Source organism: Lontra canadensis, unplaced genomic scaffold (assembly GCF_010015895.1).
Source record: "Lontra canadensis isolate GAN:19392208 unplaced genomic scaffold, GSC_riverotter_1.0 scaffold24, whole genome shotgun sequence".
Lineage (NCBI taxonomy): Eukaryota > Metazoa > Chordata > Mammalia > Carnivora > Mustelidae > Lontra > Lontra canadensis.
Genome location: NW_022631018.1, coordinates 6236262 through 6261573, shown reverse-complemented (window position 1 = coordinate 6261573; position 25312 = coordinate 6236262). Strand labels below are relative to the sequence as shown.

Genomic DNA, 25312 nt, shown 5'->3' with positions numbered 1-25312 from the left:
TGCATAATTTTGAATGCTCTGTTACCTTTATTCTTTCATTCAACAAGTATTTGTTGAGCTCCTTCTAAGTATCTGGGCATTGAGGACACAATGTTGAACATTGTAGAAGAAGATTATTATATTCTTTAGGAAAGACAAAAAAATAAACAGGTGTAAAAAAAATCATCTTTTCCTGACAAAGGTTATTAATGAAGTAAAACAACCTGATTCAGTAGAGCATGACAACTAGTGAGCTTGTTAACTTTGGTTCTGTGATCTGGAAAGACCCCTGAGAGAGACAAAGATCCAACCCATGTAGGGTTATGTAGACTATAGTAAAGAGTTTGGATTTTAGTCCTGAGATGCCAGGGGGAGAGTCATAAGCAGGGGTTAACAGGACTTTTTTGTATTTCAAAAGTCACCCCCCCTCCAGTTTTCCTTCCATGAGGGAAATGGGGGTGATCAGGAGAAGGGTAGAAATAAGAAGTCACTTAGTGAGATTACTGTGGGCTGCTGAGGGTAGGAAGCATCCAGCCAAGAGACCGGAGTAGCCTGGGCTCAGGTGGTAGCAATGACTTCGAGAGAAGTTCATAGACAGAATGGCTAGGAATTGCTTATAGATTGGATTGGGCTTGTGGTGAGGAAAAGAGAATGGGTAAGAAGAATGGAAAATGACTGAGTGGTATTATTTGTTTACTGAGATGGGAGAGACTAGAGGAGGAGCAGTTTGGGGGAGAAATTAAAAGTTCTGCTTTGGCCATCTTAAGTTTGAGAGGCCAGGTTCACGTCCACATTGTTGATACCAAGTAGATGGTTGCACCAATGGCTTTGGAGTTCACTGGTGAGTTGGGGCTAGAGAGATAAATGTGATCTTCAGCATAGAACGGTGTTGACTCCATGGGTCTCTGAGATCACCTAGAGGGAGAACCCTCAAGGAGACCCAGGTCTGGGTCCTGAGACATGCTCATGTTTGGAGGAGAAGCAAAGGAGATTGGGAAGTCTCTCCTGGAAAAATAAGTGGGAGTCACGGAATCACAGATCCTCATGCACCGCCCTGTGCCACCACCCTCTTCCCCCGCCCCCCACCATTGACTCCACACATTGTGGGACAATGCATCTTATGGATTGAGGCCCAGGGCCTGTGCCACTAGACCCGCTCTCTCCTCTTATTCCAAAATCCAAAACTGCCCTTTGCCCAGTGGTTGCCTGTGGGGGTGGGGTGCCATTCATTCTCTTAGCAAACGTTTCCTGAGCAGCCAGTCGGTGCTGGGACTATGAGTGTGATACTGAATGAGAGCTAGCTGACACAGCCCCTGCCCTCACAGAGTTGACCTCGTAATCGGGCCACCAACAAGTAAGTGGGCAGTTTATAAGGAACAGAAATGTTTGAGGTATGGCTGTTTCTAATACAGATGTGTGAGCAGTCTGAGCAAGTTTACCTGCACTGAGCCTCAGTTTTCTGTCTGAAAAATGAGGCTGAGTTTGAGGGGCTCTTTAATGTACCCTGAAGATACAAATGAATACATGTGAGAGAAAACTCCTGCCTAACCCATCATGGAGACGTTTACCAGGATAGTGAGTAGACTATCTGGTCAGCCTTTCTGTGTGGTAAGCTCACGTTTGGTGCGTTAGCCAACATCAAGTCTGCAAACTTAGTTCACCTCCCTCAGGACTCCCCGTCTTGTTCTCTCCAGCCTTTTTTTTGTTTGTTTGTTTTCCATTTTATAATAGAGTTTATTTTAAAAAAATTTTTTATGTTATGTTAGTCATCGTTAAGTACATCGTTAGTTTTTGATGTAGTGTTCCCTGATTCATTGTTTGCATGTGACACCCAATGCTCCATGCAATCCGTGCCCCCCTTAATACCCATCACCAGGCTCACCCATCCCCCACCTCCTTCCCTCTAAAACCCTCAGTTTGATTCCTGGAGTCCATAATCTCTCACGGTTTGTCTACCCTCTGATTCCCCCCTCCTCCATTTTTCCCTTCCTTCTCCTAATGACCTCCATGCTATTCCTTATAATCCATAAATATGTGAAACCATATAATTGTCTTTCTCTGTTTGACTTATTTCATCACTCAGCAGCATCCCATCTAGTCCCATCCATGTTGATGCCAGGTTGGGTGTTCATCCTTTCTGACGTCTCTAGCCCATTTTTTTTCTTCAGATTTCTGCTCTGCTTCTCACTATCCACCACCCCTGTTCTGTCAACCCTGGGCCTTCTCTTTGGTTCCACTTGTCCATTCCAAAGCAGAAGAAAGGGCTTGTTTTAACAGGGAAGAATCTTCTGATGCTGAACCAGAAGGATTTTACCTCCCTGAGAGGAATCTTTTGTGTTTAAATTATCTGGGGCTGTTGAACTCTGGGAAATTCAAAGCTTTTTACAAAGGAAAAAAGAAAAGCCCACACAGTATTAAGTGTATAATGACTCAACTTGATAATAAACTCTCAGTCACTCCCTTGAACGCAGCCTCATCTGTTCCTCAGAACCTCCAGACCCTTTTGGAGTGGGGAGGGCAGCATTGATTGCTCCAGCTTCTCAGAGGATCTGAGTGTCTCTTAAAAAAACACAGCCATCGGGGCACCTGGGTGGCTCAGTGGGTTAAAGCCTCTGCCTTCGGCTCAGGTCATGATCCCAGGGTCCTGGGATCGAGCCCCGCATCAGACTCTGCTCAGCAGGGAGACTGCTTTCTCCTCTCTCTCTGCCTGCCTCTCTGCCTACTTCTGATTTCTGTCTGTCAAATAAATAAATAAATAATCTAAAAAAAAAAAAAAAAAAAGAACACAGCCATTTGTTCTGTCAAGAAGCCTCTTTCCTGCTGTGGAGTGCTGTGGGGGGTGGGCGGAGGGGGAAATGGAAATGAGCGAGAAGGAATATGAAATCCCTTCCTTCCCGTGGCTCATTCTTCCTCACCACAGGGCTTCGAGCCCACTGAAGTATTGTGACTGAAACACATCCCATTGATGGGCAGGGAGACACTGAAGGCTTCGTGTGTGCCCTAGAGTTCATGCCTTGGTAGTGTCTGTGCAACAGTGGGCTGATGTGGACCGGGAGGAAGTTAGATGTACAGAGTTGGGAGATCTGAATTCCACTTTGTAACTCTGTGTCTGTCCATATGTCACATTGATCCTTTAGGCCTTTGATATTCTGATCTGTCGAAGAGGAAGAGAAGTATGGTTTCCTAGTTCCCATCTTAAAAGCTTATTAAGGACAAGCACGTGAGAACATGTCACTCTTCTCTGTCCATAGTACACGCTATCCCTGGATCATCCCTGCTGATGGGAGGAACTGTGAAGCAGTTGGAATGGAATAATGCATCATTCAGGAATATTTGTGGGCTTTGGTTTTATTTTGAATCTTATTTGCAGCGATAGCAACAATAATTTCTGGATTGTATTTTGCTGAAAAATCAGTCACCATCTTCCTAGCATATGACAGCAGAAGAGAAGAGGGAGGAGTGGCAGAAAGACTCTCTAGGATACTCCTTGAAGCGGCTGGCATATACCACATGGAGAACAGAATTAGTGCTGTTGGGCTGAATGATTTTTAATGCAAATGTGTCTGGATATCCAGCTGACTTACGTACGTAGCTGAATTTGAGATCCCCACTCTACTCTCCCCCCAAACCGCTACTCTTCACAATGTCTTTTCCATCTCAGTTCATTTAACTCCATCCTTCTTGTTGCTTAAGCTAAAAAACTTCGGGGGGGGTCATCTTTAACCCAGATTTCTCTTATACTCCATAAATGTTATCCCGTCTTCTTAGCCCCGCCTTCACATCGTATCCAGAGGCCTGGTATTTCTCAGGATCTGCACACCTACCACTCTGGCCAAGACAACCGTGATCTGTGTATAAACTGTAGGGTCTCCCTGCTCCAACCCTTAGCCCTCATCTGCCTGTTGTCAACAGGGTGACCAGAGACCTTCTGTGAAAACTTGGGTCATTGACTCCTCTGCTCCAATCCCTCCAGTGGCTTCCAGATCACACCAAGTAAAAGTCAAATTGTTAGAGGGCCTCTGAAGCCCTACATGGTCTAACTCTCCACCTCCACACAGCCCGTGACCCACTGTGACCTCATCTCATCTGTTCTCTGCTTATTCAAGTCCACTCCAAAGCCATATTGGCCCCTTTTTATTCTTGGAAGGCTCCTCTGGAAAGTTCCTGCCCCAGAGCTTTTCCCTGGCTGTTGCCTCTCCTGGAATGTTCTCCCTTAGATACCTGGATGGCTCCTTGCCTCACACCTCTCAAGTCATTTCTTATGCCAGGCCTTCCCTGGCCACTCTACCCCAAATCCCAGACCTCCTCTCCATACTTACTGCTCTTCTTCTATGCCTTAGTTTTGCCTTAGCCCTTACACATATGTAACATATTTCTGTTGCTCTTTTCCATCTTGTTTTCTTGTCTGTCTCCTCTACTAGAATGTAAATTACATGAAGACCAGGATTTCTCTTTTATGGTTGCTGTTGTATTCCCATATTCTAAAATAATGCCAACCACACAGCAGGCACTCAATTAATTATATTTTGGAGGCAGAATATGTAGAGATGGATAGATGAATGGATAAAGGCCTTGGTAATAGATTAATTGTATTATGATACATTCTCAGGAGTGTCAGTGATACTTAAAATGGGCATTTAGAACACCTACTCTCCTAGATACTATACTTGGCATTTTCTATCTGATATTTACTTTAATCCTCACAATGCTTTGAGACAGGTACGGTGTTTATTCCTTTTTCACAAAGGAGGAAACTGAGACTCAGATGTTCACTTGTCCCAGGTCATACCAGGATGTAGACAGGATTCAAATCCAGTTTGGTTTTGGTTTCAATTTTTGTTTCAGAGCTTTTAATTATTATGCTCTAACAGTCTGGATTACACCAACTTCAAGGTTAAAAGGCCAAAAACTCAAGAGAAACATATTCCAGCTCCTTCATTATCCCCTTTGTGTTAATTGCCAGGCCTTCCCCTGCATCTACTCAAACAAATAAATGAAATCTCAATGTCAAGAAGAACAAGAAAAAAATAAAAAGAACCGTGCATTCCCACAAGATCCTGTAAGAACGTGCTTCTTTGACTTCTCATGACTAAAATGTCATGCAGGTTTAAAATGCACTGGCTCTGGAATCCAGAGATCCAAGTTCTGCTCTGGGCAGCCATCACATGCTACCGGCCTTGGACCAGCAAGCCATCTGACCTATCTGTACCTTGGTTTCCCTGCATGCGGAAGAGGAGGCTGGGAGAGCTGATTTGTTAGCTCCCCCTACCTGATACTCTGATATGTGAGACCATGGCCTTCCTTCCATTGCTGCGGGTATGGGTAGAGGAAAAAGGGTAGGATACAGTGCTCTGTGTAAAGTCATTTATTTGCCTTAACAAAGGACGACTTCTCATTGGAGGAGTCCTCCCAAAGCCCCTGATCTCGGGGGAAGTGTGACACGGTGAGATACAGTGCCCAAGTTAAACATTCCTCACCCTCCGGGACTCCCATCCATCGTGCTAATTAGAGTCAACACTGGATGGCATTTAGAGAATTGGGTGCTGTTCTGGCCTTTATTTATTAGCAACCTAAGGCTCCTTAAATCCTTTCTGGAACAAGTCAAGGGATAAGACATAAATAACTATAATACAGCTGAACTGTGTGACCTTCAGGAAGGTGTTTACCTTCTCTGGACTGTGTTTGCTCCTCTGAAAAACGGGAGAAAAGCTTCCCTGGACTCACAAGAACAACCAAAAAGCTGTTTTACCCTCCATCCCCCAGCCCATGTTCCAATGAGACCGAGAGGACATCGCAGCCAACACACAACTGCCTATCTGACGTCCCCCCAATTTCTCTTGATTTTAGAATATTTAGGGTTGAAGAGATTTTTTTCAGGATGCCTAACCCAAATTCCCCTTTCCTGGAGCAAACATGTTATCGGAAGACTGGCCAAGTTCCTCTGGGAGCAGAGAAGCATTTTGGAAACATGGGCTCCAGAGAGGAACAGGAACATGACCATGTGGCCATTTGTGTGCTTGGCAAAGTCCGTCTGCATATGCTTCTACGTGCCCATGTGAGCATGTGTGTATGTGTGCCAGAGTGTGTGTGACGAAGCGTACAGGCGTGCGCACAAGAGTGTGGGTAAACAGATCTTTGAGTCACGCAGGCCAGCCCATCCTGGCTGGCTTTGTCTTCTCTTTGGTTGCCATGACAGCTGCAGAGGCTTCTGCATTGGTAAACAAAGCGCCGGGTATGTACTGAAGCAGGAGGAAAGGTCTGGAGCTAGAGAGTTACACAGGAGCCAGAGTTCTCCACAGAGTGCTTCTTATCACAGCAGACCTACCAGAATGCCATCCTCACTGTCTAGATTAATGTAGAGCCACCTGGCTAGGTGCCTGGTGACTCTGAGGTGACATAACATGGACAGGAATTTCAGGCAGGAGCAAGGCTTCATTGACTCTCCCAGGTTAGTCCTGGTGACTTAGTCACCTCATGGTAAGTTCCAGCAATGTGAATGACCAAGCACCCTCACATTAACCCATGGACCAAAACTGGTCACCTTAATGTAGTGATACACAGATTAGCCCTTTGTGGATTATCTGGCAGTGACCCATTTATAGGTCTATAAGTTCATGAACTATAAACCCATTTTAATATTTACCTAAATATGACTTGAAAGAGAACTTTGCCTTCTTCCTGAACACTTCCCACCTCCTACTGTCACACATGACACTGTTTTGGGTGTTATACCTTGTGTGAGATTATCTATGTAATTCTTCCACTTCATCTAATTGTGGATAATTTATAATTGGCTGTGTAGGAATAGTTGATTTTTTTTTTTTAACAAATTATGCCTCTCATGTGAACTGCTGCAAAACAAAAGCAATCACAAGTGTATATTTACCACCTAGGCTGAAAGAAGAAAATGGTTCTTAACCAAGCAGAACATGGAGATCAGCTTTCTTCTTAGTTCCCATGCCTGAAATTTAGAAACCCAAACCTTGCATGCCTAAGTGACAACTAGGATAGAGGCTCATCCATGCTTAGCTTCAAGTCACTTTCCTTCCATCTATGTGAGGGCTCTGTCATGGGAGGGAACTGCAAATTATCCTCCTAGACCAAAAAAAAAAGAGGCGGGGAGGTACAGCTAAAATCTATGGATCACAGAACTGGGTAAGAAGTATCTGCAGTGAAACACCATTTGGATTTTTACCATCCTTCAGTCTTTTACAGGAACCCAGTCTGGACTCCTAGAATAACCCGATATATTCCTGTGGTGGGCTATGAGCAGAGGGAATGACTGACAGGGAAGTTGAGACAGAGAGGTCACTGCCACTTTGTTAGCACAGAGGTTATCGGGATTCCTAGCTCTGAGAACAGACCTGGTAGTATTTTTGCTACCTCACCTGGGATTGATTTTTGTTCCCCCTGTTTGGGATTCTGGAGTCTAGATGCATCCCAACTTGAGTTCTGTCCTGTCTGTGGGTATTTTTCCACTGGATGGAGCAAATGAAAAGGGGTTGTTTAGCCATTCTCATACCTTAAGCCACAGGCCGATGCAAAAAGGGCTGAGGGGTTATGAACGCTTTCCACTGTAAGCCAGAGTTCCTTCTTTTAAACTTCCTTGCTCAATTCAAGGGAATTGGATAAATTGAGATATTTGGGGGGCCTCTCTTCGAGGTACCTTTCAGCAGAAAGTTTGGCAGTGGTCATCTGAATGACCAAGTAATGTAGCAGTTGTATGCTTTATTTTTGCCAAACATCATCATCTGAGTAATCCCAGATCCTCTGTGAAAAGGAGTACTCAGGTCTTCAGGGAAGAGGGGATCGGTGGCAGGACACATGTTTCCCTTTCCTCGGGGCCAGGCGTATCTATACTCCCAAGAATGGTAGACATATTAGATCTAAGTTTAGAATAGACACTTACTTTTGGTAGGTATTGGAATTGAATCCTGTCCGTCCCTGTTCTCTCTAGAATGTAATATGCATATAAATCATTGGTGGCTATACTACAGATACAAAATCAAGCAATATATCAACTAGCTTGACTAATGCCATGAACTTTATATTGGGTCTTTATTAACCCAGCACAGAACAATGGGTTTTTGTGCTCTTCTCTCAATTAAAAAGATTGTCCTTTTAGAAAAAGCACAAAACTCTCTTTTTAGGTCCTTATTTTCCTTGACCTTGAGCTGAAACTAAGTCCCTTCTGATTTTAAATGTTGACATCTAGATAGCATGTAAGACAGCTGTGGAAATGGCACTTACCCTCACTTTGGAATATATTACCTTGAATTCTGGCTCTGTCTTCTGCTGATGAGTTGATCTTGGGCAAGAGACTTTCTGAATCTCCCAGGGTTTTTACAAATATAAATGAAATCATTTATATGAAAGCGATTCATAGATTAGAAATGTCACCAATCTTTGGCGTCTGCCTTTGGCTCAGGTCATGATCCCAAGGTCCCAGGATCAAGCCCTTCATCGGGCTCCCTGCTCAATGGGGAGTCTGCTTCTTCCTCTGCCTCTCCTGCTTGTGTTTTGTCTCTGTCTCTCTCAAAAAAATAAATTTTAAAAAAATATTTAAAAATTTAACAAGTCACAAATATGTTATTTGAATATTAGGTGTTCTTCATAAGTTATTTCCATAGCCTGTGAAATCTACCGTAGTAACAGGCCTTGGATCCAACTTCACAGGGCCTTGTAGGAATGTGGTACAATGTAGGCTCTGCTTGGTCTCATGGAGCCCATAGACTGACTAGTCAGGGAGATAAGCCATGGGCACAATTATGTTGACAAGGGAGGGGTGACAGGTATGAAAGACACTGGTACCAGACTTTGTGCCCTAGGCCCCCAATGGAAAAACAAAACAGAAAAGTCTCCTTGATAGACATAATACAGAACCTTCCCCCTCCCCAGCCCTTCTTCCTCCACTGATGCAGGGGCCGCTCAGGCATTAACCCCACTGGTGCATATTCTTTGCTTTACTTCTTTAAGCTAAGAGGCTTCTTTAAAAGACCAGGGGGTTTTGTTAGGCTCTGGGTCCTTGAGCTCTGCCTGCTAAGAGGCCCAGTGGAAGCATGAGAGTTCATGGGGGCCTGTAGTGGCAGTAGAGGAGAGTGGGGAAGCTAGCTGAGGAGACCCAGAGCCAGAAAACTTCCAAATACACAGGGAGGCTAGACTGGGGTTTGTTGGCCTCTCTCTCCCAGTGGAAATCAAGCAACGTGGTAATTCTGGGGGCCAGGTGGAAAGTGACATACTACATACGTCATGGACTGATTCTGCAGAGATTTCAGTGGAGCCAAACCAAGGGAAACAGTGGTGGTGGTGTCCAGGAATTACCTCACCACTGCTGCTCTCCAGCTAGTTCACCTGCCTCCCTCTGGGCCAGTACGGAGTTGGAGTGTTCCTTCATTTAAGCCTTTGGGAACCAGGGTAGAGCTATCAGAATACTCTCCAAGCCAGCCTGGATATTTTTAATTAAAAAGAAATCTATATTGGGCATATTACCATGTGCCAGGCCTAGTCTGTCTAGTCTGGGAGGATACAGAGTTGAGTAAGACACGGAATATTCTCACAAGAGGCTCACATAGTCACGTGTACAACTCACCACAGTAAAGCGTGGCTGGGAGATGAGCTGTAAAGTCACAGAGAAAAGAAAGGATGGAGGCTGGAGATTGTGGAAGGAGGAAGGAGAGGAAGGAAAAGCTGAGCAGATGAAGTGACCTTTCAACCTGGCCTTGGAGAAGGATTCTGACAGACTCTGGCAGTTAAGAAGGGATTCTCGGCAGAGAAGCGGTGGACCAGCCCTGGAGAGCTGTGCTGCATTCTCTAGAGCAGGGAGAAGGGTGCTGCTGCGGGAGTCAGCCACGCTGGCTGCAGGCAGGTGGGTGGGTGCGAATGAAGGGAGGCGAGGCTTAGAGGAAAGGTTAGTATCAGGCTGTGAAAGACTGTGAGGGTCATGTTAGGTGTTTGTATTTCATTTAGCAGAAGATGGAGGAGGCTGTGGAGGAGCAGAGGAAGAATAGAAAGAAAATGGAACGTAGAAGACATGAAGGTCTTGGTTGCTTTAGTGGCTCTGTGTCCTTGGACACTTGTTGCCTCAAAGGGCCACTTAGCTCCCCTTAGGTTCAGTGTTCTGAGCTAGAAAATGGTGCTGTTGGTAATGATGCTCACTCTAGATGCTAAGGATTATTGTGTTCTTCTGCTCACAACCTGCTTAAATTCTCCTTTTTTCAAGGTCTTCCTTAAAATACTACCTTCTTTTTAAAACTTTCTGGATCCCCAGAGTGTAGTTGAAAAGTCTATATATGTATATATATATATGAAACAATAAAGTAAGTAGCATATAAATATGCCATTGGGCTAGACAGACATGGGGGGCATGAAGAGCCTGGGCTCTTAGAGCAGACAGGCCTGGGTTCAATCCTGGCTGTTTCTTACTGAAATTTGAACAAGTTGTTTAAGTTCTAAATTGAGGATGAAAATACCTGTTCTACCTTTTTCTTAGAGTGATTATAAAAAATATGAACAAAATGTGTGAAGGAGCTTGGAAACTAGAAGGTGTTCAACAAATGTTACTCGCTGTGGTTATTATTTTAGGTTTGGAAGTGATCAGATCTAGTGTGTGTTGTAGAAAGTGTGTGTGAGACGGATAAAATGAAAGGAGGAGAGACAGGTGATTGAGAGACAATGGGAGTGTAATAATCCAGGCAGAAAAGGATGAGGCTGTGGACAAGGCAGTGAGGACAAAGATGGAGGGTAGGTCCAAGTGCTGTTTTGGGGATAGAACCAACAGAACTTGGCACTAATTGGACAAGAGGGATAGAAAGAAGATAAAGAACAAAAGGTAAAAACTTTGGTAGATGGTAATGCCATGAACCAAGCCAGACCCTTGTTTCTTTCCAATTGTTATAATCCAGAGAAGAAGGAGAGGAAAGGGTGTGCCCCAGGGTTTCTGTTATTCTGACTCTCACTGGCCCTGTACTCTTCATTTTGACTGTTTCCCCTCTCTACTCCCCCACAACACTGTTGGTAGAACCTGCTGAACCTGAATATGAGCCCAGAATTTCTCCCTTATTCTCAAGCCCTCTGCCTGACCATGATAACGTGTCCATGCCATGCCAAGGAATCCATATATCTTGGCAGGAGAGGCTGAATGAGGTTCCTCCTCTTCCCCTGCCCACGGGATGTGGCATGTCCCTGGCTTGTTTCTTCTTCCCTGGATATGAGGGCTATCTTATTTTGGGAGGCAAATTATGCTCAGAGGCTGAGTTCTTCTTTGCCAGCAATTTATTTAACATGAATATAAGTTAAGGTTAAATAAAATTAATTAAACAACATTAATTAAGTAATATTAAATAACATATTTAACATTAACATGGCTTTACTGTAGGAATTTTACAAGCCAGTAGTACACAGGATAATTTCTCTTAATAAACCAGTAAAGAGGGTGCCTGGGTGGCTCAGTGGGTTAAGCCACTGCCTTTGGCTCAGGTCATGGTCTCAGGGTCCTGGGATCGAGTCCCACATTGGGCTCTCTGCTCAGCGGGGAGCCTGCTTCCCTTCCTCTCTCTCTGCCTGCCTCTCTGCCTACTTGTGATCTCTCTTTGTCAAATAAATAAATAAAAATCTTAAATAAACCAGTAAAGAAATAACATACTCCAAATCAATGACAGATTAATCATACTATTGTTCCAGGTAAGGGAAGATGAAAGGAATAAAAGACAAATTTAGTTGAGGTATACCTTTATACAAGTTGGTACTGGGAAGAGACAGCTGATATCCAGCTACCAGTGCAAAAGTAAAAGTCCTGTGTCACTAGAACATATTGTTAGGGAACAGGGGAGCTAGTGTTGTTGGGAAAGATGTTTTTTATGGGGCTGCTGTTTGACTTTCCCCGCTGCCTGTGTCACCTTTATGGATGTCCACTATCACCATTTTTATTCAGCATATACTGGAAGTTCTAGCCACATCATTCAGACAAGAAAAAGAAATGAAAGTCATCCAAATTAGTAAGGAAGAAGTAAAACATCCACTATTTGCAGATGACATGATACTATATCTAGAAAACCCTAAAGACTCCATCAAAAAACTACTAGAGCTGACAAACTAATTCAGTAAAGTTACAGGATATAAAATCAATATACATAAATCCATTGCATTTCTGTACATGAATAATGAAGTAGCAGAAAGAGAAAATAAAACAATTCCATTTACAATTGCACCAAAAATAACAATATACCTAGGAATACACTTAACCAACTTAACCTGGCCTCTGAAAACTATACAACACTGATGAAAGAAATTGAAGACAACAGAAAGAAATAGAAAGACATTCCATCCTTGTGGATTGGGAATAAATACTGTTAAAATATATAAAATAATCTATAGATTTAATGAGATCCTTATAAAATACCAACAGATTTTTCACAGAACTAGGACAAACAATTCTAAAATTTGAATGGAAATACAAAAGACCCCAAATAGCCAAAGCAGTCTTGAAAAGGAAGAACAAAACTGGAGGTATCACAATCCCAGATTTCAAGATATACTATAAAGCTGTAATCAAAACAGTGTGGTATTGTTACAAAAGATCAGTGAAAACAATAGAAAGCCCAGAAATAACCCACGATTATATAGTCCATCTTCAACAAAGGAGGCCAAGAATATGCAATGGGAAAAACAGTCTCTTCAAAAATGACATTGGGAAAACTGGACAGCTACATGCAAAGGAATGAAACTGGACCACTTTCTTACACCGTATACAAAAATAAACTCAAAATGGATAAAAGACCTAAATGCTCAGACCTGAAACCGTAAAAATCCTACAAGAAAGCACAGGCGATAATTTCTCTGACATCAGCCATAACAAATTTCTAGATCTATTTTCTGAGGCAAGGGAAACAACAGCAAAAATATTGGGATCACATCAAAATAAAAAGTGTCTGCATAGCAAAAGAAACAATAAAACTAAAAGTCTACAGAATCGGAGAAAATATTTGCAAACAACGTATCTGATAAAGGGTTAGTATCCAAAATATATAAAGAACTCTACACCCAAAAAATAAATAATCCAATTCAAAGTGGGCGGAAGACATGAAGAGATATTTTTCTGAAGAAGACATCCAGTTGGTCAACACATCTAGACACATGAAAGGATACTCAACGTCATTCATCGTCAGGGAAACCACAGTGAGATACCACCTCACCCTGTCAAAATGGCGGAAATCAAAAACACAAGAAACGAGTGTTGGGGAGGATGTGGAGAAAAAGGAACCCTCATGTACTACTGGTGGAAATGCAAACTGGTATAGTCACTGTGGAAAACAGTATGGAGGGTCCTCAAAAAATTAAAAATAGAATGACCAGTAATTCCATTACGGGGTATTTACCCAAAGAATACAGAAACACTAATTTGAAAAGGTATGTTCACCCTATGTTTATTGCAGAATTATTTGCAATAGTCAAATTACAGAAGCAGTACAAATGTCCATTTGTAGATGTGTAGATAAAGAAGATGTGGTGTATATATACACAATGGAATATTATTCAGTCATAAAAAGAATAAAATCTTGCCATTTGCAACAACATGAATGGATCTAGAGAGTATAATGCTAAGTGAAATAGAGAAAGACAGATACTCCTATGGGAATTTAAGAAACAAAACAAATGAACAAAGGAAAAAAGAGACCAAAAAAACTACAAAATAGACTCTTAATTATAGAGAACAGATGCTTACCAGAGGGGAAGGAAGTGGGGGGTTGGGAGAAATAGGTGATGGGGATTAAGGGCACAGTTATCTTCATGAGCACTGAGTAAGGCATGGAATTGTTGAATTACTATATTGTACACCTAAAACTAATATAATGCTGTATGTTAACTTACTGGAATTAAAAAAACTGGAAAAAAAAAAAAGTCTGCTTTACTAAGGCTGGAGCCGATTGCCCCAAGGTCTTCAAGGAGCTGTCTTAGATCGGTATAGTGTAGGCTCGCTCAGACCAGATGCTCTTGGATTGTCCTCACAGACTCTGGTCACAGTTTAATATTCCCTTGCCATCGCTGTCGCTTCATACGCCCTCATTGTTAAGCCCCCAGTGGGGCCTCTCAGCAGCTGAGTTCTGGGGGATCAGAACAGATGAGACAGTGACATCCTGACACAACTGACTTCATTCTTCTATCAAAACAAGTTTACTTCTGGGGGCGCCTGGGTGGCTCTGTTGGTTGAGCATCTGCCTTTGGCTCAGGTCATGATCCCAGTGTCCCAAGGTCGAGCCCTGAGTCCACCTCCCAGCTCAGTAGGGGAGTCGTCTTTCTCCCTCTGCCCCCAACACTTGTGCTCTCTCTCGCTCTCTTGCTTACTCTTTCTCTCTCAAATAAATAAGTAAAATATTAAAAAAAAAAACTTCTAAATCCATCTTTTTCCCTCCACTTTATCGTATACAAGTGGATTAAGACAACTTCACTTAAGTCATAAGCAAGTGGATTTGAAATCCTATCAAAGAAATACACGACAAGGGAGTAGCTGACGGGACCCACTGTGGGTGCTGGGCTTCTTCCTCTTCAGGCTTCGCCTCTTTAATTATGGGGACACCTCGAGGAAGTTCAGCAGCTCCCTGGGCAGCAGGGGCACTCCTGGGCCCCGGCTGGAGAGCGATCCTCGGAGGAGCGGCGCTGTGGCCTGGAGGGATGTCTGGTGATGAGAAGGGCCTTGGTAGAGCGGGTTGCTGGACAGGTGTCTCAGACCGTGTGCCCTTATTGATGCCCATATTGAATGTGTTCATCTTCCTCTCTGCCGCAGAGCCCTTGTGTCTCTTCTCCCTTTTTTTCCTCCCCATGGGACTTTAGGATTGTGACCGTCTTGTGCCACAGACTCTGGTCCCCTGCACTTATCAGTGGACTGTGTCTTCTCCCTGATCTTTGCCCTTGGCTTGCCCTCTGTCCCATTATGTCCCTTCCCACAGCTCCCACCTTCCCACTTTCTTTTCTAGCCAGGGACCCTTTCTGTGTCCTTCCCTTTCCTGTTTAACCTCCACCAGCCATCTTCACACACAATCAGCCCTTCGAGGCATGGGTGCTCTTGGTCTTAGGGCCACGGGCTGCCAGAGGAAGCACAGCGCTGTGGTTTGACTCCAGATCCCAGAAAGTTACTTCCCTTGTCCATCTTTGGTGTTTCCCCATCTTTTAAATAGGCATTTTAATAGCGCTTATTACTTCCTAGGGTGCCTGTAATGGATTAAATGAGTCCACAGGTCTGAAAAACGTCATACAGGGCTGGCACATAATTGGTCAATATACATGAATCACAGTTGTTATGAAAAGCACAAAGGCAAGGTGGGCCCCCGGGTTGGGGGTGGGGCTGAGGGTTTGAGTTGTAGCTGGGAACACAGAACATAGCATTTTGAACCCTGGTGTGTCCCATGACTAAGAAAGTACCTTTCCAGATAGAGCACGCAGAGGGTGTTAGGGCTGACCGGGACGAAAGCGATCTGGAGAATCTTCCTGTGTGAGGCCGAAGGAGTGAGGTTTCTGTGCGGCATTTTAAGATCACAGTTGCAGTCTGGAACAAAGGGGGGGGGGCGAGGGGTCGAGGAGCACCTGCTCTGGCCCCCTCGTGCTTCTCCGCGCTTCACCTGTCCTCTTTGTCCTGGCGCTGCCCACCTTCACTACTTCTGCATCCCCCCCTTCTCATCTACAGGGAATTTGCCAAAGAGAGAGAGAGAGTGGAGAACCGGAGAGCGTTCATGAAACTGCGGCGGCAACAGCAGATTGAGCGCGAGCTGAATGGGTACCGTGCCTGGATAGACAAAGCAGGTGAGGTGTGGCGGGCTGCACAGACCTCCCTGCCCCTCCCCCCACTGCTTCCATTCACACGGGCCACCCTGGCCAGAGCACCGAGAGGTGCTGGCTGCCTCACCAGCTGTGTGGGTTCCCTGCTGGTCCCTCTTGCTTCCTCTGGGGTCTAACCATCCCTGTTCTACCAAACACCTTCATGAGGCCCGAATTTTAGCAAGGTGAGTGAGAGGGAACAGAGCCCAGTCCTAGAGCTGAGGTTGGGTGGCTAACATTTTACACTACTGCTAACAACAACAACAACAATAATAATATCACCAGCAGCGACAACAATCCATTCATTCCACGAATATTTTAGTGGGTGCTTACTTTGTGCCAGCGCCTGTCTTAGGAACTTGGGATAGAGCAGGAAGCCTTTTCTTGCAGAACTCATTCCCCTCTAGCTGGGGAAGGCAGAGGTAAAATGATAAATAAGTAACTTGTAAGAAGGTGACAAGTACACTGGAACACAGATCAGCGTAGGGTTATGGGGTGTGCGGTAGGTTGTGATTTTAAATAAGGAGGTCAGGGAGACCCATTTTTGGGAAGGACTTGAAGGAGCTGAGGTCTAAGTCGTGGGAATGTCTGAGGGGGTATTTCAGTGCCAAGGCTCTAGTGTGGAGGTGGGCCAGGAATGTTACAGGAGCAGAAGAAGGAATGAATAAGGGGAGACGAGCAGGAAGACAGGGTGGGGGCAGTCATGGGAGGAGGAGGCAGACTTTATGGGCCACTGTAAGGGTTTGGGGTTTTCCTGTAAGCGAGGCAAGAACCACTGGATGGTTTTGGGCAAGGGGGGGGGGGACATGGTCTGACTGATGATCTGGAGGGTTGCTGCATTGAGAATAGACAGTGGGAGGGCAAGGTCAGAAGCAGGGGTGTGGACCGCGAGGCCACTGCAGTAAGCGAGTAATAGCGGATGGCGACAGCTGCTTGTTCCTATTCCCCGAGCCATCCCCAGTTCCTCACTATGAGGCTCAGCATCAGGAACAGTTCTTGCCCAGCCTTGAGGATACGTCCAAACCTATCACGATTTTATTAACCCACAGAGCCACCAGATTCCAGTTTGATTGTGGCTCCGCTGCTTATGAGAGGTATCGATCACCCTGTATCTGTCAGCAAAATGGATGCATTTTCTTTCCTTATTATTTTAAAGATTGCATCACATTGCTGTTATATATCTTTATTTTCATCCTGAGCAAAGAGTAATTTATTTTAATAAAAAAAAATACACTTGACAGCATTTTTTCCCCTCTATTCCCGGTAGAAAGCATAGCACAAATGTGAGGTCTCGCAGGAGAAATTTGGAATATGATTTGAGGCTTAGCTGCCTGAGCCTTACTCTGCTACATACAGCAGCTCTCGAATGACACCATGGCCCTCCCGTTCTAACTACCGACACACAAAAGCTCTCTCTCGGTTTTGGAGTCAACCTTTGATCACCTATCCAGGGTGAAAGTGTGTGTATGTGATGAAAAGTGTCATTTCAAAGCCAGATTAAAAACCTCCTCCCAATTAGGACCATCTGCATTTCTTGGCTGCCTCTGGAGGCCTGCTCCGTGCCCACTGATGGCGCTTCCAAATTTGCCCTTTCTTCTCCAAGGCTCTCGTGGAGGGGAGGGGGGTGAACCTCTCCGCCTTCCTTCCAGAATGGTAACTCAGCCTTGCAGAGCAGATCTGCCTCCAGGTCTGGCAGGCAGCTTGAAGTTCCCCACCGTCCTTGGCTTCCTGGTTGGAGGAACCATCTGACAGACAGCCCCACTGGGCAGGCTAGTAGCAGAATCTGGCACAGACCCTCCCCCGCCCGGTTCGTGACCCCACTCGTGGTCAGACAGCACGGGACGCTGTTCTCTGTGGCTCTGCTCTTTGCATACATGCAGAATTCCAAGGCTCCACTTTCTTCCAGTTGGCAAAGCCAGCTCTCTCCTTCTAAGAAAAAAGACGCACTGCGACGTCAAATTGTGCTTCCTGGCCCTTCCCTTTGCAAATGGGGTGTGAGTGAATCAGAGACATATGGGTTACATTTCCCTGGAAAGACACTCTCAAGTTCGAAAGAGAACTTGGCAAAAGGCAGTGGGGGAGGGGGGGCAGCTCCACACCCAAAGCCCTCAAAGCGCTTCTCAGATACTCAGCAGCCCCACACAGCCTCCGTCTGCCTTGGGGGTCCTCAGATCTGCCCACCCCAGCACCCAGGCACTGTACACAGCAGACATGACCCCCCTGGATGAGGTCATTCACGTTGCCATGAGGGCGATTTTAACGAGTGCCTGATTTTTAAATGATGCCCTCCTCAACGAACAGCGTGGGCTGTGCTTGACTTTAAAACCCTCTTTGTCTGCATAAAGGAGCATCCCACCAATAACACTTAACCTGTTCACTTAGAGTTTTGCCAGAGGCTGTACTTAAAAAAGAAAGCTAAACATTTATGACCTGGTATAATGTGCGGTCCCCTCCCAGCCCCAAAATATTCCCCTCCCTGGGAAGTATATTACATCCTCTCTGTTTTATATGCAGGTGGAATGATGGTAATGACTTTACCCTCTTCTGCTTGTCCTCTTACTTTTTAACAATTGCTTCAATTAAACCATTGTTTAATAGGGCCTGCTGCAAGCTTCTTCCCTGCAGCTGGGATCTCAAGGAGTGATTGCTCAAGGCCTCCGACAGCCCCTCCTGTGGCTGAGGTGGGGGCGGGGATCAAAATTCATCCGCATCACTCCCAAAGGGGACTCAGAATCCTCCCAGACAGGGGACAGAAGGGCTAGTTTGTAAGTTTGGAAGGATGCTAGTGAGGTTTATTCTAAACAAGTCTTCCTGGAAAAGAATATCCCGCTAGTGAGGGCACGTCCTGGATCGCAGGACTGTTCCTGGGGAGGTCATGAGGAGAATGCAAGAGACTGTTTGGTTCTTTTCAAAATACCAACAACCAGACTCCTCATTCCAACACTGGCCAGCATTTCGGTTCTCCAAATGGGTGTCCCCAACAATTCAATTCAGTTCTGACACCAAATACCCCGAGAAGTTAGCACAGATCCCACAGGTTAGGGACTTAATCCCACGAGCCTGCCCTTGCTTCACACAGCACCCGTACATGGAGTGCCCAGGTGACCTGCATTTTTGCCTGCCTGACTACAAATTTAGAGGGCTCCAGGTTTGATCATTCCTCGAATGACTTCCAGAACTCAGGAAAATTATTCTTACTATCACCAATTTATTACAAAGGATTCAACTCAGGAACAACCGTATGGAAGAGAAACCTAGAGGTGGAGGCAGAGAGCCTCCATGCCCCCTTCAGGCATATCATCCTCCCAGCACCTCGACGTGTTCACTAACTTGGAAGCTTCCTGAGCACCATTATGTAGGCTTTTTGTTTTTTGGAAGTTTCCATTACATAGACCTGCTTGATTAATTCATTGGCCATTGGCAATTAAACATTCTCAAGCCCCTCACCCATTCTGGGAGTTAGGAGGGGGAATGGGGCTGAAGGTTATAGCGAAATATGTGGTTGGTTTTTCTGGGGACTCATCCAGATCCCCAGGTGACACAGTCCTCCCCCACAATGAGTCATCCTGTGTGCACACAGACGACAGTAAATTCCAGGGGTTTTGGAACTCTGTGCCAAGAAGGTGGACAAAATATATTTGTTCGTTCAATCAGAGGCACAAATGTTTGATGGGCCTAAGCCTCTTCCATTCAAGCAAGGCAGACTGTGGGATTGGGGTAAGAGCAAGCAAGCCCACAAGCCCTGCTTCTCTGGGCCATTGGCATCTTCCTCTGCTCCTCCTCCAAGAAGCAGACGGGCTCAAAACATGGTCTCCCTCCTGAACGGCGTGGTGGATGCTATGCCTTGGTAAGCCTTGTACGTGCTGCAGACACGAAACACCAAGGAAGCTCCTATTGCTAGAAGAAGGTTACGGAACCTGGGTAGAAGGAAAAACAGAAATGGAAATTTTTCATTCCTACCAATTTAGGAGATTTCACTCCTACCAATTTAGTTAAAAAAAAAAAAGAGAGATCTTGCTCACAACAAGTGTTATCAGACACAGAGCTGAGTTTTACCAATCAGCCTCCAAGCGCCCCCTCATTACAGAACTTCCTTTCTGTTCTGATGTGCACTCAGGAGCTCCCTCTGTGACCCTGGCTGTCTTTCTGATGCTGGTGCCTGCACAGAGCTGTGAACTCTTTGCTCTCTCTCTCTCTCTCTGCTACACTGGAGCCACAGCCACCCCGGGGGATTTTTCACTTTGCAAAATAATTTGACATTTACGGATAATTCACTAAACCATTTATTTCCATATAGAGGAAGTCATGCTTGCCGAAGAAAATAAAAATGCTGGGACGTCAGCCTTAGAAGGTAAGGCCGTGCTCTGGCACATGCCCGCATTTGTGCCCTCTTAGGCCGTGGCCAACTCTTGATAAAAGAGGAGGGAAAAAAAAAAAAAACTAAAAGAAGAGCACCCTGGGATTTGAAATGAAAGTCTCCCTGTCATAAAATCTCTCATGCTTTAAAATGAAGGGAGTTGAGTCATGGATTTAAATGCTTTTTAAAATGATGGAAATGAAATCTTAGAGCTGCTTTGTTCTAGGGCATGTGATTGATACCGTACAATGAAAAGACCATCACACACCCAGTGGCACGTAAAGGGATCTTCTGTGAAAATTTTTGGGCAACTTTTTGGGACCACTTTCACGAGCGGGAAGTGGTGTTGTTTTTGAAGAGTGAGAACAAATCGATGGGGAGTGCCTGTTTACCTGTAGATGAGGTCTAGGGAGGGTTCTGGAGCCCATGTGTTTCGAGGTGCCGCTGAGCACGGGAGCCGTGTTTCTACAGACACTGGCAACTTCTGTAACCACGGCCCAGGGGGTGCGAGGCAGCTGCCTGTGTCACAGGAGCCCCTGACACACAGTCCTGAGCTTTGACCTGAATGATCTGGTTGTGCTCGTGGTCTTTCACTGGCCTCCCCCTTCCCTGGTGTAGTGCTTCGAAGGGCAACCATCAAAAGAAGCCGGACGGAGGCCATGACTCGAGACTCCAGCGATGAGCACTGCGTGGATATCTCCTCTGTGGGTGAGTGGAACCACTTAGGTCTTCTTTGACTTGTCTGAGCTCCCGTAAGAAGAAAGATCCTGTCTTCTGAGAAGCACCATGAAGAAGAATAGAATCAAAAGAAGCCAGAATTCAGGGATGTAATTAAGGAAGGACTTGGAAATCGAATCTAGAGAAAAATGGACCATGAGGGTTAAGGCTAAGAGTCCCAGCCAGATCCTTCAAGCGCTGCAGAAGTCTCCCATTTGCGTCTATAACTATCCGTCCTGGAGGTGATCATGAGAGCCCACTTTGGGTTATAGTTCAGAGGATCCCGAGGACCTGTTGCTTCTAGTGACCCCCATTTGAGGACCTGCGATCATTTGCCTGACCACAGTGGCACCCACCCACTCCCATGTGATAGTTCAACAAATTCCTACTGGCAGTTCTTAAATGGTTCCTCTTCAGTCCCAGGTTCTCTTAGATAGCCTGGCAAGTGGCAGATTTAACCTCCCCAGGAAAAGGGATGGCACATTTCTCCCTCCTCCTTCACTTCATCCTTAAAAGCAGACGAGGTGTACAGAACCCATTGCTGCTCTCGACTGCCAGGGGGAGAAATCATCACAAATGCAGCAAAACGATTCCAGTGCCTGAAGCGTATTTAAAAGGAAAGGCCAGAGAGAAGCCCAATCTGTTAAAAACATAAATGGCACCCTGTTAGGATTCAGGACACTGGGTCCATGTGTGGTGTTGTGCCCAGGGAACCTTTCAGTTTCCTAGAATGGAGAGTGGCCAGTAAGGAAAAGCAGGGATCTCTGCTATAGAAGCTATGTAGCTCACCCCATGGGGATGCCCTGGGCCTGTGATGTGGGGGTCGCCTAGCCCTCCAGGACTGAAGCTGTCCACCTCCCCCTTTGACTGCCTCCTTGCCTTGGAGAGTAATCTGTCCTGCAGCCTCATTCTTCTTCCTTCCTTCTCTCCCCCTAGGCACCCCTCTCGCCCGAGCCAGCATCAAAAGTACAAAGGTGGATGGGGCCTCCTATTTCCGGCACAAAGAAAGGCTTCTGCGCATCTCTATCCGCCACATGGTTAAATCCCAGGTGTTCTACTGGATCGTGCTGAGCCTCGTGGCTCTCAACACTGCCTGTGTGGCCATCGTCCATCACAACCAGCCCCAGTGGCTCACGCATCTTCTCTGTAAGTGGCCAGTGAGTGCTGGCCTGTGTGGTGCAGCTGGATTCAGGTGTGAACATGAGCGGACGGGCGTCCTGCTGGGCCCGGCAGTACTCTTGGCGGGGAGGGCAGAGTTGGTGGCCTCAAGGGGTGGGGATATCACAGCACTGGTCCCCTTGTCGTTCATGATCAAATTGGATGAATCTTTCCTGATAAGACCACAAAATGGGGTTAGCCTTGGGTATTCTAAGGCCTTCACTTAATATCGTAAGGAGACTAAATGGTGTAGAGTGTTTTGGTCACCTAAGTTCTGGGGAGAAAGTTCTTAGGCCAGTGGTTACTTCTAGTAGACCAAGATAGGAACTTCTAGGTCAGCTCTGGGTAGGGGTGCCACTGGTGTAAGTGGGGATCCAGGATGCTGTCACAGGTGGGTGTGTGTCAGGCAAATCCTGCTCTTTCATCAGTGCCATGGTAAAGCCCTTTCTTTCTCTCCTGAGAGCCATATACCATTTAAAGGCCAGTGACAAGCCCATCCATTGAGAGAGAGCAAAGCTGATGTGTGGAGTGTGCCTGGGCCCCCCCAGGTCAGAGTGTATCCAGATATCATCAGGTTTTTCCTGCCGTTGACGTGATATGGTCACTGAATGTCTTTGCCTTTGGGTCCTGCTGGTGTTGAGGGCTCCTCCATAAGGTTCAGGAGGTTGGGCTGGAGAACGTGGGAGCCCATGGCATCTGCAAAAACAATTGCTTCTGCTCTTGATGCTTTCAGACTATGCAGAGTTTTTGTTTCTGGGACTGTTCCTCTTGGAGATGTCCCTGAAGATGTACGGCATGGGGCCTCGACTTTATTTTCACTCTTCATTCAACTGCTTTGATTTTGGGGTAAGTGGTCCCGAGCCCACCTATCCTCCTGCTTCACGTTGATATGCCACAGTTTGAGATAAGCAGCTCACTCCACTGCTCAGCATGAAGCACTGAAATCGGAATTTAAAAAGGGAACTAAGTTAGCTAAAGGGAGGACAGGAATGAGGGAATCCTTCCCATACCAGGATTTGTTTGTTTGCTGGTTTAAAGCTCTTATATTTCTGATGTTTTTGTTGAAGTGTAACATGCACACCATTGTGTACACTTAAGTGTAGAGCTGAATGAATTCGACAGAGCTGCCCATAGCAAGCTTTTAACCACTTGCTGACTTGGGGGAAGCCTGAGAGAGAACAAAGGAACTGATTCCAGAAGGTGGCTCAGTAAAAAAGAGAAGCTTATATACTTGTTTTGTTTTGTTTTTTACTTCAGTTTAAAATTGGGAAAATTATCTAGATATACCCTCATGCAAACATGAGCATTCACACACACACACACACACACACACACACACACATTCAGTCACTCCTCCCTTAGCAGGTTCCCACATAGACCATTTCATCCAGTGTTCACTTCCTAAATGATGTTGATACGTAAATGTGTGCCTATCTAACCATCTTCAAGATCCTCTGACATACCCATCCTCCCACTCCGCTCAGGACTCCTAGCCTCTGTTACAGATCCCATTTGCAGATGAGTGAAGAGAGAACATCGTGTGCAAGTTCATATACCCAGTTAGCAGCAGAACAAGGTTGCAAAACTTTGGGTTCCTGAACCACTTCTCTTTCTGCCAAACCCATTTCTATTCCTGCCAGTTCTTTAGTTAGGTGCTAACGATTCTGAGCCCTCGCCAATCTGCATTTTTCACTTGAAACATATGCTTCTGGGTATGGGCAATTTTCAGGCACAACAGCTAGTGAAAGACCATTCCCTATATACGTACTTTTCAGCATTGCAGCAAGGATTAATTTTTGTCACTTCTCCTAGTGCATTGTGTAGAACATAGTAGACATTCAGTGAACATATAAAGACCCAATTGTTAATTTGACATTGCTCCTTCCTACAGCAATCAGAATCTATATGCCACCAACTAGTACTGTCACACTGGGGTGTGTGGGACTTGAGTGACTGAAAGATACTTCACATATGGGTGACTGAACCATTCTTGGTAGAAATAAATTCTAGGACAGTGAGAGAATGTGGACCTCCTCTGAGGTTTTTACATTGAAATGCGACCTGTATTAACTTAAATTTGTTTTGTTGCTTCGAGTACCACTCTTTTGTGTGTTTGTTCAAGGTGTTGTTATGTAAGAAGAGTTGTGGCTCTCAGGTTTGTGCAGAAGCAGTGACTGGCTCTGGTAGTTTCCACCAAGGACAGAGCAGCAGTCAGTGAACCAGTCTCCAGCATGAAGGAGTGACGTCAGGAAGGGGAATGGAGAGCAGTGTGGAGGGAGGCAGTAGAGTCTCATTTTCCCTCGGCAGCCTTCACAAATAGGTGGTTTTGTTGGAGTTGTGCTGGGTGGGGAGGGGAGAGTTTTAATTTCACCATAGCGCAGTGACAGGTGTTGACTGCTGAATGCCAGAAGGCTCCTCTCTTCTCCTCCTCCTCCTCACTGTGGCTGGGTTTGGCTCTTTAGGTCACAGTGGGGAGTATCTTTGAAGTGGTCTGGGCAATCTTCAGACCTGGTACATCTTTTGGAATCAGTGTCTTGCGAGCTCTCCGGCTTCTAAGAATATTTAAAATAACCAAGTAAGTGATCAGAATCTGGACTCCTCCCAACCACCTGTGAGAGTGGACGCTACTCTCTTCCTTAGTATATTTCCTTCCAATCCCTTTTCTCCTTTGCCACGTGTTCCCCTTACCTACCACGTCCCCTACTCCGTTCTTCAGCACCGCTTCCTCCAAAAATCAGACCAGAAAAATACCTATGACGCCAGATCCCATGCCACACTCCCAAGGGGAGCCTCATTGTTGCTGACATCTCTCCTGCACACAAGTTTACAAATACAGCCTGTTTCATAGACTACCAGGCAGCTGGACTTGGGGATAATTTTAAATTCAGTGTTCACTGCTGTAATGTTTGGGTTTTGTAGGTATTGGGCATCTCTGCGAAATCTGGTGGTCTCCTTGATGAGTTCTATGAAGTCTATCATCAGTTTGCTCTTCCTCCTCTTCCTCTTCATCGTTGTCTTTGCTCTCCTAGGAATGCAGCTATTTGGAGGCAGGTAAGCACCAACGAACTTTCCATTCAAGGGAGCCTCAAAACCCAGTCTTCAGTCTGTGAGCAGGAGGGCTTCTAATTTGGTCACCATGCCACCATTCTGTTTGCTTTGGCCCACATCAACCACTGTGTGTGTGTGTGTGTGTATAAAACCAATGTCTCTGCTTGTAATCTTTTCACACTGTACAGGGTTCTGGATCTGGAGACCCCTCTCTTCGGAGCTGTCCCTAAAATAAAGTGTACAGCA

The 25312-nt window shown here is 45.5% G+C and overlaps 1 protein-coding gene across 6 annotated transcripts in view; it reads left to right on the top strand.

The window, feature by feature from the left end:
• CACNA1E (calcium voltage-gated channel subunit alpha1 E) overlaps positions 1-25312 on the top strand; it is a 486165-nt gene that overhangs the window by 385969 nt on the left and 74884 nt on the right. For all 6 annotated transcript variants that reach the window (XM_032862709.1, XM_032862708.1, XM_032862704.1 and 3 more), the window contains exons 10-16: positions 15656-15771; positions 20084-20137; positions 20762-20851; positions 21797-22006; positions 22752-22864; positions 24481-24593; positions 24938-25069. In XM_032862709.1, coding sequence (XP_032718600.1) covers positions 15656-15771; positions 20084-20137; positions 20762-20851; positions 21797-22006; positions 22752-22864; positions 24481-24593; positions 24938-25069 — 828 coding nt within the window. The remainder of the gene's footprint in view (positions 1-15655; positions 15772-20083; positions 20138-20761; positions 20852-21796; positions 22007-22751; positions 22865-24480; positions 24594-24937; positions 25070-25312) is intronic.